This window comes from Neolamprologus multifasciatus, chromosome 3 (assembly GCF_963576455.1).
Source record: "Neolamprologus multifasciatus chromosome 3, fNeoMul1.2, whole genome shotgun sequence".
Classification (NCBI taxonomy): domain Eukaryota; kingdom Metazoa; phylum Chordata; class Actinopteri; order Cichliformes; family Cichlidae; genus Neolamprologus; species Neolamprologus multifasciatus.
Genome location: NC_140441.1, coordinates 29,739,502 through 29,753,721, shown reverse-complemented (window position 1 = coordinate 29,753,721; position 14,220 = coordinate 29,739,502). Strand labels below are relative to the sequence as shown.

The window sequence follows — 14,220 nt, the reverse complement described above, 5'->3', positions numbered from 1 at the left end:
GCACTTCTATGTATGTGTGTGTTTTTAAATTTTTTCAAAAAGCATTTGATCTACAACTGCACATAAAGTCTTTTTATTTAATTATTTTGAATGGCATCTTTCATTTATTAAGGAGCAAAGGGAGAAACGCAGCTGGCAAAACTTTGGTGATGCAAGAAACACTTAAAATCCTCTAAGAGATTTTCATGAAAGTGTCTGCCATTGAAAATACTCCATAAATCTAAAAATCTGATTATTAAAGATATAAAATATTTGAATTATTGCAATTTTGTTTTCCTTTTCTTAATTTTAAAATTGGAAAAAAAAAACATGGCTACGCCCTTTCGACAGTCCAAACTGCATCGAATTTGCAGATGACACCACGATCATTGGTTGCATTTCAGATGGAGACAAGTGTGGTTACAGAGCAGAGATGAGAGCCCTGACATCATGGTGTTGGGACAACAACCTGCTGCTCAACATCAGCAAGGCCAAAGAGCTCATTGCAGATTACAGCAAACTGCAGGGTGGAGAGCACACCCTCATTCACATTGACAGGACAGGGTTGGAGAGAATCAGATGCTTCAGGTTTCTGGCGTCAACATCAGTGAGGACCTGAGCTGGTCACATTACATGGATTTGATCACAAAAGCAGTGAAACAGCTCTGCTTCCTGCGATGGCTGAAGAGGTTTGGCATAGGCTCTAGAATACTCACCAACTTCTATTGATGCACCATCAAGAGATTTCTGTCTGGTTATATCACGACCTGGTACGGCACTTGTAATGATCTGGACCACAAAGCTTTATGGAGGGTGGTCAGATCAGCACACAGATCAGCAGTTTTCCTTTTCTACGTGCAATACTGAGAAACCTCTGAGACCAAGAATTTTAAGGGTTTCTGCTTATTAAATCATATTTATCACATAGAAAGCAATGTGTGTGTACTGAAGGCATCAAATGCTCATTTATTGCTTTAAATTTAATTCGTGACAGTTACAAATAAATGTTATCTAATTATACTTGGCCTTAATGATCACAAACTATCTGAAACAAGCAGCTGAATTATTACTTGCACATATACAGACCTCATTATTTGAAACTTCTCTGTTGTGTGGCTTGATTTTGAGAAATCTTTCTTGATTTATGAATACATTGAGTATTTGGTGTTAAATCTTACGAACTCATTGGTGATTTTCTTTCATAAGAAATGTGATAACAGTGTAAAACCCCAAGTTTTTCCTAGTTTTCCCCAAAATGCTTATCTTGGTGCTCTCTTTTTTTTTCTTTTTTTTTAAAAATTTAATTCAGGGTTCATATGCGCAATGGCTTTACCTTCCACAGACTGAGACAGCTGCAGCAATTTATTTACTACTAGGGTATACAGAACCCCCCTGCTATGCCTCCTATGTGTATCATTACACTTCTTCCCTTTTCCATCTCTCCCCTCTCCACCCCCCTTGTCTTTCTGGCAGCCAACCACCTGACAACACAAGCATTTCTCCAGATGTGTGTGTTTCCTCTGACACCACAGCTGTCCACCCAGCCCTGCAGCTTATCTATGCGCCTGTGCGTCAGTGTGTATATTTGTGAGTGTGTCAGTCAGTTAGCGTCCCGTGGTAGGAAAACACAATGGTCATCAGCAGTGGGAGTTAAAAGTTCAGAGTAAGCATTCCATGACATATTATGTATCAGAGCTGAGGGACTATCACATACTGTAGCCAAGCCAGCGTGTGTGTATTGTGCTCTCTTTGAATGTGTTTGCACCTTAAGTCAGCAAGTATGCTTTGCACCTTTTAGGTCCAAAATCTTCAATTTCAGTTTTTTAAAGGCCAAAATTTTTGTTTTCATGACCGAATACATCCCTAGTGGCTGATTAAAGGAGCCCGATAATGTCCATTTCTGTAACTGTTCAACATCACAGAAAGATTAGCCAGCTGTGTGGAGGTGAGAGGAGTTTATTGTTGATGTGCTTGAATGATATATCACCAAGGCAACAAGGCCAAGAGACTTTAGTAGTAGCTGTGTCAGGCATATAAAGTTGACATTAAGGCAACAAAATATGCTAAAAGTTTTAATCTACTTTAGTCATCTCAGGAGGACTTTAGATCTCTGTGGAGTGGGGACACAGCAAAACAATTCTTCACAATTTTCATTGGCCTGGGCAGACAGAACCCTCACATTGCAAACCAGGAAAGGTTACCTCAGCTTGCCCAGTTCCAACCTTCATAACAAAACATGGACATACCCACGACTAGGGCCGGGTATCGTCACTGATTTCTAGAATCGATTCAATTCCGATTCACAAGGTCCCGAATCGATTTGATCCACGATTCGATTGAATTCGATTCGATTCAATTCGATTTGAATCTGGGAAATTTTGACAGTCAGAAATATTATAATTCAGATCAGTACATTTACATATTTTTGTATCTATAAAAAGAAAGCTGACACATGCAAGACTTCATCAAAGGTGTAAGCGTCACAGCAGATGCCTTTGCGTCAAAGTAGCTGAGGATAAAACACAGAAAAACATGAAGGTGATTTTCCTGGCCTGGGATTTTATAAAAATATTCTGCAGTATATCAAAAATGAAAGAAAACCATTAACCAACACATGAACATTACCTCTGAAGTTACAGCGGTTTTATTAGAGACACGGCTAAGCGTTTTGCATTTTGCATAATTTTAAAAAGTTTAAATTTGTTCAGTATTGAATGGCAGAAATTAGGTTTTCTTTTCGGAAGAATGTAAAAGGGAAAAAAAAACAGTGGCCAACAGCGCTGTAAACAACGGTAGATTTGTGCGTAACAAGCAAGCGAATAATGAAGAAAACAGATTTTTAGACGGGAAACTGTTCTTGAAGTACAGAGAGAGAGAGAGAGTGAGAGAGAGAGCTGTGCACCGTGGTCGAAGCAAAACAGTAAGAGTGAATACATGACGATGTTTATGTGAAGCGTAGTTTGGATCTTCTTTTGCTGCTGGTTCAGTCAATATTGTTTGGAAAGACATCAAACTAACAGCTTTAGAATCAGCGCATAAAGGGCGTGAACACAAAGCGCGGGACCCACCGACAGATCAGAATCAGCGAGCTGTCGGCTTTCAGCCCCGACTGTGAGAAATTCGACATCTAACTGATTCTGATCTGCGGGTTGCGCTGTATGTTTACGTCTTTCTGCAGAATGTACCCGCTCTCATTTACTGTCTTAGCTGTTTGGTGGTTGTTGAAATTTTGTGAGATTTCACCAGAGATTCTTGCATTTCGGGCAAAATAAATTTATATTAAAAAATCGATTCAGGATTTTAATGAATCGATTTTACATTATCCAAGCCAGAATCGATTTTAATCGATAAATCGATTATAAAAACCCACCCCTACCCACGACACTGATGGATGCTACAGATTTCAAAAGCTTGTAATTAAGCAGAGGAAAAATCTGCTTCCAGAAACTGTAGCCAGCTGTGGCCACAATATTGCAGTAGTTTAAATGCATACAAACAGGGTTTATAAGAGAGTGCTGTTTGACATGCAGGGAAAGAGCTTTGGTAAGTTTTAATCAATGCCTATTTTTAAATGGGTAAGGACTAGGGCTGGGCTATATCATACCGTTCACGGTAACACCGGTGTAATGTTGGGCAATGATATGAAAATGAAATATCGCGAAGGAATATGGGTAAAACGCGCATGCGCTGTGCCTTTGTTTACATACGCACATGGCAGCCAGGCAGAATGAGAAGAGCGAAAGTGGATCGTTGAACGAAACAGATGAACCAGAATTAGTTTGTAAAAATGCTGCAACTTCAGTGGTGTGGAACTGGTTTAGCTTTCGTCCGTCAGATACACAACAAAGCACTATTTTTGGTAGAACATGCTAGCGGGCTGTCGTTATTACCGTGTTGTTTGGAAAATACGGCACACTTAAAATCACCTTTGATTTTTCTGAAAATCGACAGTGCCCTTTATAATCCCGTGTGCCTTATGTATGAATTCTGGCTGTGTTTACTGACCTCGAAACGATTTTATGTACACGGCGCTCGAAAATCTGTCAAATGTTTCAGTACGACTTTGCTAAGCTACAAACCTGCACCGCTTGATGGATTGTCGGAGCATTACGGCTATCGTAGGCGGAGCCTCGCGGAGTGATACGTACTGTGCTTCAACATAATATCAGGGTATTGTGTGTGTATAACCTTTTTTTAAGTTTTGTGGATATTATACATGGTTATGCTGAGGATATGTCGGCCAATTTCCACTGGAAATGCCTTTTGGTTAAACTGTCAGCAAGGAATTTGCATTTGCACTGTTAAATTTTTATATAACTTGCACATTAAAAAAACAGCTGCTTGTTTAAGTGAAAATACATTGATGGTTGTTTTTTTTTTTTTTTGCACTAATAAAGTTGTGGAGTTGTAAAGTATTTTGTCTAGTGTCATTTATATCGTCAGTCATATAGTTATCGCAAATTTTCAAATGTGTATTGTGATAAATATTTTTGGTCATATCGCCCTGCTTTAGTAAGCACTGCTGTTTTGCTTGCCCTGACAAAAAAATCTGTAACTCATACCAAAAACATTTTCTTTGGAAGATAAAAATACAGAGTATAGCATCATGTCTGAGAGGAGATTCCAGGAGACAGGCATTTACTCTATGAGTGTTGGACAGGCCTGTAGAAGCCCCTTGACCCATTAGCAGGACAAGTATCTACTCCTTTGTGCAAGGAGGAACAGGATGAGCACTGCCAGAGCCCTACAAAATGACCTCCAGTAGGCCAATGGTGAGAATGACCAAAACAGGAACACGAGAGTGTCTGAGGGCCTGTCATCCTCTGTTGCTCACTGCTTGGCACCACGGAGCCCATTTGACATTTGCTATTGAATACTAAAATTGGCAGGTCCAACACTGGCACCCTGTGCATTTCACAGATGAGATTCTACAGTTCTAGGCAACTGCACCGTGACTGCCATCAGTTATCTGGATGACCCAGATAGTTGATTCTGGGACAGTAAAGAATCAACTTTGATTTTTTGATTTGATTTTTTTGTACCTTGATGACTGACATGCTTAAAGACAAATTTTTGGACCCATTGTCAGACCCTACAGTGGTTGGTCTCGGTTTCCTCCAGATGCACGACAATGTACATTTACAGACTGACATTTTACCAGAAATGAAAGTTACAACAGATGATTAATTTTTTAATCTATAATAGTGATGCATTCATTAGTCTTTTCAGAACTTTTATTCATGATATGAGACTGAAACAATAAGGTATGCTTGTGGTTCAGTTGTGCTCTGGAGGTTGCTTTGCCTTCATTTCGCCACCAGATGTTGTTCTTTGCCTCAAAACTTACAACAGAACAACAGAAGTAAAGCTTTAAACATTTGAGATTTTAGGTGCCCATTGCTGGTTAAAAAATACCCCTTCACAGGAAAAAATGTTTTCTACTGTTATGATTTCTGGGCAAAAGGCCCCAAATGTAGGACTGACAAAACAGACTTGAAGAATGACACAAAAAAAAAGGACTTTAAGAAAGTTCAGTACAGGGGACCAAGAAAGTCACATTCCAAGTCATTACAAACACATATAGAAAAGCATACCAAAGTGTGCTTTCACACTTGCCAAAACATCACACTGAGACCTTGGAGGCGGTGGTCTCTATAGGGGTCTGAACAATGGTGTGAATGTTATCCGACCCCAATCCAAGCTAACTACTGTATGTTACAAGCCTAGAATGATTTGTATTCTCACTGGTGGAAGCTATTAAAGATGTGTAATAATCTGTAAAGGCTAGCAGCTAGCTATGAAATAAAGGTAAGTTCTCTGTGTTTTCCAATATCCTAGAACACAGCACCTTCTTCCTCTATTTACTTTTGTTGCTCCTGCCCCAGACACATCTGGCCAATTAGCAGGCTGAACATTCTCACGTGGTTTGCAGAGCTGCATTTTAGTTTGCTTGGAGTTCACTTTGACTTTTCTTTGCGTGAAAACACCCAACCTGACAAAACTGAGGCTAAGAGTGGAGACACCTGGGAAACTAGACACGGCTGCATTAAATAAAGTGATGAGACAAGGGAAATATAACTAAAATAAAGATCTGTGAGACAAAGGATTATCAAAATAAAACAGCAAGTAACATAACAAGGAAACAACACAGAGATGATGACTTAAAAGAAGATATTCTGGAGGATAAATTAATAAATATAATAATAAATAATGTCAAAACATAGTAATTCTTCTAAGTAGACTAGAGTGAAAGGACACCTCCAGAGTCACAAACAGCTTCTTCCCGTAGGCCATTAAGACTATTAACAAACACTAACCCCCACACCCTACGACTGCCCACCCACCTCACTAATCTGAGGCATAGTCTGAGTAACCCTCATCACTCAGGCCACTCACACACAGACTCCACTCAGACACTTCTTTGTATATATTTCTCTTGTTTTGTATCTATCCCTCTTCATCATATATATTTATTCTGCTTGCTATTTATTCCTGCTGTCTACTATTTATATTTTATTCTAGCACAGTTGGTGTGGAGCACTCACAATTTCATTGTACATGTACAATGACAATGTGTTCCATTCTCTTAAGTAACTCCATAACTAAAACTCCATTATTACCAGAAAATCAACAAAAGAACCCAACAAAGCACAAGGATCATGACATCTGTAGAATAATGTATAAGTTGGGAGTGAGACCTCTCTCACTGTTGAGACAACATGGCACTGATGGAAAAAGGACACCTCGTGCATGTCTGAGAGAGGGCATTGTATTTGAAAATAAGAGCAGACTATGACTTGCCAGGAATGAGGACATGCTGGTTTTCAAATATTTCCATCGTCACAGAAGCGACTGACTGCCTTCTTACTAGTGTTGCCTGAAAAGTCTTAAGTCTGCTGTATGTTAGTAATTTGTGCTCAAACTCTTTGTTTATATGTTTATATGTCACACAGATAAGTCTGTAAGTATTAACATACAGACCTAATTGGGGTTTTTTTAGTGAAAAGAGAAAAATATGCTTCATATCATCTGCACATGTTTACCTAGTTTCTTGAACCAAAAAAGTGTTTGAACTCAAACAGCGGTGACTAAGAGGAACAATAAAACTCTTTATTCAAAACAGCACTTTAAAAGTTCAGCAAAGATTTTCTTGCAGTAAATCTGTCAATGTCCAACTGTGTAGTTACTGAAGTAGTTACTGATTTAAAAAGAAAACAGAGTTTCTATGGGATTCCAGGATCGCATCAGTGTTTGGGTAAGACCTGTGGCACCCTGTTTTTTTTTTCTTTTTGTTCTTCCAAGATCTGACTTCAACGACTAAGTGAGTATGAAAACGAGCTTTCTTTGAGCCAGAACACAAATTTGTCCAAAATGCCAGTATTGTTGCTCAGTGTACAGGCTGAATGAGTCATGCTGGATACATAAAGATTTTGAGGGTGATTACAAAGAAAGCTAACCAAAAATTTGCCAATGTTATGTCTGATTATAATCCAGCGTGATACAAGTTCATCTACAAAACATCTGCTGCCCAGTTTCATCTTCTGTTACAGCTATAGCAGTCTGCAAGTCATTGTACTCTGCATTATATTTAGCAGGGCTTTCCCTTTTGGCAGGACCTTACCATAGAAGCAAAATCAAACAAAACAAAATAATTTTACTGATAGGTGACCACCATTTAAAAGTAAATGATTTCCTAAATGGAAAACAAAATTAATTCCAGTTGTTGTCATGTCCCAAGTAGGTCAGCACTGCTGAGCTCATGCTGAAAAATGCTGAAATTTCTTTACTGTGCTGCCATCCAAAGGACAAATGTGGTTATTGCTACTGGAGCCAAGTATTGTTTTGTAAGAAAGAAATAAAAGTCAGATCCAGTGCACTTTAATCCATCATGAAATGTAACAGTTACTTATCATCCAGCAGTTTTCAGGATACAGAAATGCCACTTAACCTCAATGACAAGTTCATTTCTGAACAAGAAACACAAAGGAATACACAGTTGAACTCATAATAATATGTTATCATTAATAAATAGCATTAATATAATATTACAATTAAATGCAAATTAATCATATTTTATCCTGTAACAAATGAAATTCCCAAATCTTGGAGTAAGATAATGTGTGTTGCCTACTTTAGAGGAAATAACAGTAACAGACCCCACAGACTGTATATAAATGATAGATTTAGCTTCTAAGTCTACAGAGTGACCAACGGAGAAGTACTGGCTTGGTAATGGGTAGGACAATGGACTTGCTGAGGATTGTAGTCAAAAGCTGCACAGAAAGGATATATATAGACCAACTCTAAAAATAGTCCACAATCCACAGTGTTTTAGTGGCTTAGAGAACTCAAAGTGGCAGGCATCTTCTCTCCCTGTGCTGCAGAACAGAATGGTTTGTCATGTCATCGTGTAGCGAAGGAGTATATGGAGTAGGACAGAAGTATATGCTAGAGATAGTCTATCTATCTACCTTGCTTTTACCTGCATTCTTTCTGATGCCCAACAGGGGGCGATTACTCAGGTTTCTAAAAAGCCTTCTGCTATTATAGAAGTACTTCCATACTCTCTGATGTCACTGAATACCTGGTAACTTTTTGAGGCTCAGTTGCTAGTTTTACATCATAGTGTACAGAGTATGAAATTCCTTTGTAAATTTGTCATCATTATTTGAGTCAGAAAGGTGAATAAACCAGGAAATGCTAATTGGTTAATGACTTGTTACTCATAAGCTGTTAACCAATAAGTGGTTCACTTTTCGTGTCTGACTTAAAAACACTAAGATAGCTACAAAAGACAATTAAACTGATTGTGTTATGGTGGCTATGTCCACCTTATATATATATATATATATAGTCCATGGACTGAGCTTGTGTGTGCATATATATAGACTATTCATCATACCTGACTCCATGAATCACTTTAAATCCTAGATAAGCACTTTAGCTTCATCAATGGAGGAGGTGATAATGGTTTCAGCCAGCTGTTGGGCCAGTAGGTTAAGATCACTGTCATGTGACATCTGTTCTCTTTTTTTGGCAGCCAGAACCCACTTAGTAATATCAAATGACAGAGCCTGTGCAAAAGTCTCTATAGTTGGTTCATGCAGAGGTGCTACTTCAAAACTGCCTCTCCCCAAATCATCTGTAGATAGCGACTGCATGAGATGCTCCATCAGTTCGACATGAGGGTCGTTGATCAAAGCATCTCCGTTGTCCTCCTTGTCCTTTGGCGTTGGTGGAGGAGGCGAGGGTAGGAAAACCTTTGCCAGGCCTCCTTTTAGCTTACGGGCGAAGCTGCTTCTGCTCCTCTCCAGCTCTGGGAGAAGAGGCGTGGTCGGTGGGGCGTCGGGGTAGTCGAGGGATCCCACAGCAGGAAGCCCTGACTGGGATAGAGGTGGATGGCAAGGCTGGGTAGAAGTCTGGTGTTCTTGGTCTCTTCTAGATTTATCCTCAAAACACTGCCGTTCACCCTTGTTGTTCTCCATCTCTATTTCAGCACCCTCCATGTGGTCCTTTAAGTTTCTTCCTCTACACACTTCACTCAGAGCGATCTCAATCACTGCAGATGCTAGCGCCTCAGCTAGCATTTCGTGCTCTTGGTTATAAATGGACTCCTCAGGTTCTACTGTTTCCTTTTGGCTAAAAACTGATCGAAGTATGTGCTCTGACATGTTTTGGGCAAACTCCCCGAGAGCCTCTGTGTTTAGGGGGCTTGTTTTGAGGCCTTCGGGAATACCAGGGTTTTGTGGAGGGGGCTCTGGCATCCTCGAATCTGCACTTTCTGTCTTCATTGGATCCTGTGTGGATAAAAACAATAATCTCTGTGAAAGTGCAGGGAATATTCATTTTCCTGCAGCTTCTTTTCAGCTACAGAAGGTAATGGAAAGCAAAGAAAAATAACCTCTGGTTTAGACTGCTTGTTTGGAAAATTAGTTTATTTTTGCACTTTTATTTGAATATTGCTTGCCAGCGTGCTCAGTGTAAGCTAAGTACTATGTCAATATTTCCCTTGGTGTATGCTTTCTCCTTTCATCCCCCAAAGAAACATTTTTTTTTTTTTTATCCCTCGGCTGTTTCAGATTAGACGAGAAATAAAATGAGATTATAAGAATGCTACAAGTACAAGAAAAATCAAACAAGAAAGTATAGCAAGGAGAGCATAGAGAAAGAATAACGAGACAGAAATAATAAAGGAAGTCCCCTTGCAGAATAAGATGGAAAGTAAGATTGAGGCCTCAACCACAGCCTGTCACCATATGAGCTGTCAGCCAGCCAGGATGTGACAACCAGGAAGTTCGGTTTGCTATTAGATTAGCACGAAACACTCTGTTGGTCTCAAGTAGCACCAACTCGCCCGACAGCTGATGCACAATTTGTACAGAAATGGAGAAAGGTTTGTTACCCGGAGAGCAAATGATGATAACTTTTGACAGGCATAATAATTTTCTAGAAGGTCTTTGTTTTTCAAGTCCAGCTTCATTCTGAGGCTCCGAGTGTGCAGTATTGATATTAAATAGCATAAAATTTCCTACAGCTGCCACTGCTCTAAAGAGTCAGATTGAATAAATTTCAGGCAGCCTGTTTTGTTCTACTAATTCTTCTTATGTTAAATTAATAGTTTGATATTGTAAAAGACACTAAGCCTTTCTTTATTTCCTCTTTTTGAGAGTTCAATGAGAAGATAATTACCAACAACATCCAAACACTGTGGTGGTAATAAAAATCTGCCTGGCACCATCTCTAAAGCTTACTTATTAACTTTATGTGTTATTTGTTTAAATCGCTCAAAATATGAAAATTAAGAACAGCATGCTTTATTTTTTTTATGGGGGTTATAGGGGAATGTTTTTCTTTCTTATTTGTCTGGCTGCGAGCAGATGAATTATTGATCTTGTGATGTAATTCTTGGCAAAATGTGGCCTTTTACATAAACATTACTCATGACATTTGAGAGCACAAACAGGCTTGTGTAATGGGATTTGCCCTTATTGTTAAAGTTATATCTTAAATATACCTTACTATTAGTATGCTTTTTGACTCAGAAACTACAAAAACAATGTGACACATTGTGAGATGTGTGTCACCAAAGTGTGTCAGTTAGAGTAGTAAGCCTATGACCACATGGTGTGAAATTCTGGTTAACTTAATAGGTGTTAAGCTGCATCCATATAGGGAGCAACCACAGCAACGTTGTGACCAGACACCAGAGAAAGTCAATGAATTTCAGTATTTATGGGTGAAAAAAATTGCTGACAATGTAAAGTAGGCGGAGATACACTTTTTTTAACTTCAAGACGGGCGATTGAAGCAATTACCAACAGGATCATAGGACATTGATGACTGGCCTATGATTGGACAGTAAATACACTGAACTGAAGTGAAGCTTGAAATGACCACTAGCAACAAACTGTCAGCTTCAAAGGGATGTGAGATGTGCGAATTACTCCCTGTGTGTATGCAGCTTTATTAGTATTAGTGTAGCTTTGGCTGACTAATTAATTACTTCCATCAAATTGTTTCATCTAAAATACTGGGGGGATAACACCTTTTAACTACTTCTTACTGAGTACTAGTTAGGTTGTGTTTCAAGGTATGTTTAGGCTAGCATAGAAAGATAAAAAGACACTTATTTAAAATGCATCTTATTTTAATACTTGCTAGTTGCCATGCGACAGACTGGCGACCTGTCCAGGGTGTACCCCGCCTCTCGCCCTATGACAGCTGGGATAGGCTCCAGCATCCCCCGCGACCATGAAAAGGATAAGCGGAAGCGAATGGATGGATGGATAGTTGCTAAGTATTCCTTTTGACTCAGAAATTACAAAGCAGATTAAACTGCTTTCGGTATAGCTTGGTCTAACTAGATTACAAAGACATTAATACCTTCAAACAGCAGTTATAGCCACTGAAAATAATATCTTCTATCAGTCTATGCTCTGTGTTAATTTGGTTGTTTATTGGGAGTAGAACACAGATGAGACGAGCTTATTTAAGGTCTCAGTTGTAGGCCTGGATACTGGTTGGTATTTTTTTGGCAACCTATGGTTGCTATGGGAAAATGTGTAATCTCAGTTGGCAAATTGTTAATGGGAGTCTCTGGATGACATCGACTGTAAAGAGGGTGCTGCACTTGACACCTGCTTTTGTTTGCTTTGGTAGCTCGAAAGTTTCTGCAGTTTACACGTAAGATGACTTTTCTGCAAACACAAGACAGACTTAGAAACTAGCTCTGTGAGCTGTAGTGAAACTTGAAAAAGCGCAAAGGAAACCAGAAAAGATTAACATTCACCTTGAAAATAACATTTGTGCCTTACCAGTGTAACAATCACATTTCAAAATATGGAAAGTTTCTGGTTCATGTCATACTTTTTACTGTTTAACTACAGCCTTGGGAATAGTTTGCAAGTGTTTGCAGACCTGTTGACTTCTTTCACATAAACTACCGATGACTGTGATAACCTCCAGCAACTAATTACCAACCAGTCTCAGAATACTTATTTCTTTCTTTCAAATGGTTGTTTTCAGATGGTAACCAACAGATCTATAGACCTGTATTTTAAGTATGTCTTCTCTCTCGCAAAGCCCACAGTGTGTTATGGAATTTGTTAGCGCTTGTTAATGCTATGCTAACATAATTGCAATCAAATTTTCTCATCTAAACTACTGAAAATAATACATTGTAACCATTCTTCAAGAGATACTAATTCTGGTGTTTTTTGGCAGAGACTTTGTTGTTGTTTTAGTTTGCTCTCTGAATGAGGAACTACAAACAGATTAGGCAAGATGGAAGACAAAAATAAAGAGAGGGGGCTAACGATATAGTTACTCCTCTCAACACAGCTTTACTTTGCTAGTACATAAATGCATTAATGGCATAAAACTGTATTTTCTAAACTAATAAAAATAAGAATTTTGAACCAATCCTCGGTTCTAGTTGAATTGTAATTATGAGACAGAAATGTGGAACTAAAATTAGTACCGTGAACGACTTCCTTAACTTTAGTCTCATCACAGTTCATGTGTTATTACTAGCTTACGGTCTATGAATCTGGCTGTGAATGTCAGAAGAATTGGCATTATTGGCCTTCTAGGCTGGCTGGTTCAGTTGCAGCTTTTAGAGGATCATTTACCTCTTGAATGTAAATATAAATTAAAAACAATAATTTTCTCCTTCTCATGGTTTTCTTCATGTAGCCACAATGTAAAATGATTTTTACTTTACTGGCATACATGTTGCACATTTAATATGGTATGTCACACCATTATCCTGTCATTACCCATTAATTTGACCACCATCCTCTGTTCAAAATGGACAGAGCCCAAAGATAAGGTTGAGACTGGGAATGAAGTGCAGATGTGGAGTAAATTGCAGCTAAAACCAAAAATGTTTTTCTTTTGGCAATATGACTTGGACCTCTACATGGAGACAGGAATATTTAGGCCTGTGATCAAAGGATGTTCCCTTGCTTCTTTCTGTGTTACACAATCTTGTGAGTCCCTAATTTGATTACACTAACACACCTCGCCTACTCTCTCTAGCGCCCACGCTAACAGCACAAAGGCAGGTCAGAGATGCAAATTACTTGTTAAAAAAAAGAGCCGATGCCTACAATGACCTTTTGTTTAACCTTTATTTCTTCCTCTTCCAGTTTCAGTGTTACAATCCAAAGTTTTTTCTTTTGCTTTGTATCCTGTCTCAACCTATCTTGGATTAGGTTGTCTTTGACAGCTCAAGAACATCCGTACAAATAAGGATTTACAAATTTACTCATGCAACTAGACTTCTGCCCAAACAGAACCAGAATCAACTCACTGTGTACAATTTATGACGTACAGCACCTCAAAATGGCCAGCTTCTAATTTTTAAAGGTATATGGCAAGACTCAGGAGGAATCTTGAAGGCAAATTTCATACGGTTAAAAGTAAAAGTTACATGCCTCAAAAGTTACGTACTACAGGACTGTATAAAAATAGAAATAAACAAGATGCAGTAAATAACAGGCAACTTAAACCTCCTACATTTAGAGAAACTTACCAGCTAGGAGAAGAGTGACAGTTGACGCTTTAATGTAGCCAGTGCAAATGAGTTTACAAGGAAGTGGTTTGACAAAGAAGTTCAGAAGTTTTACTCACTTCCTGTGTGTGTGTGTGTGGGTGTGTGTGTGTGCGTGCGTGCGTGCGTGCGTGCGTGTGTGTGTGTGTGTGTGTGTGTGTGTGTGTGAGAGAGAGAGAGTGAGAGAG

General features: G+C 38.9%; 1 protein-coding gene across 1 annotated transcript; it reads right to left on the bottom strand.

Moving 5' to 3' along the window:
* Window positions 1-5,188: 5,188 nt before the first annotated feature.
* Window positions 5,189-14,220, bottom strand: LOC146522494 (uncharacterized). The gene is made up of 2 exons (XM_085153839.1): window positions 14,015-14,220; window positions 5,189-9,776 (listed from the first exon to the last, which is right to left on the bottom strand). Exon 2 carries the CDS (start codon window positions 9,768-9,770, stop codon window positions 8,907-8,909), a length of 864 nt encoding a protein of 287 aa, XP_085009965.1. The 5' UTR covers window positions 9,771-9,776; window positions 14,015-14,220; the 3' UTR covers window positions 5,189-8,906.

Coding starts and splice junctions, on each gene's coding strand:
- LOC146522494 (XM_085153839.1), bottom strand. CDS start 9,770: ATGAAGACAGAAAGTGCAGATTCGAGGATGCCAGAGCCCCCTCCACAA.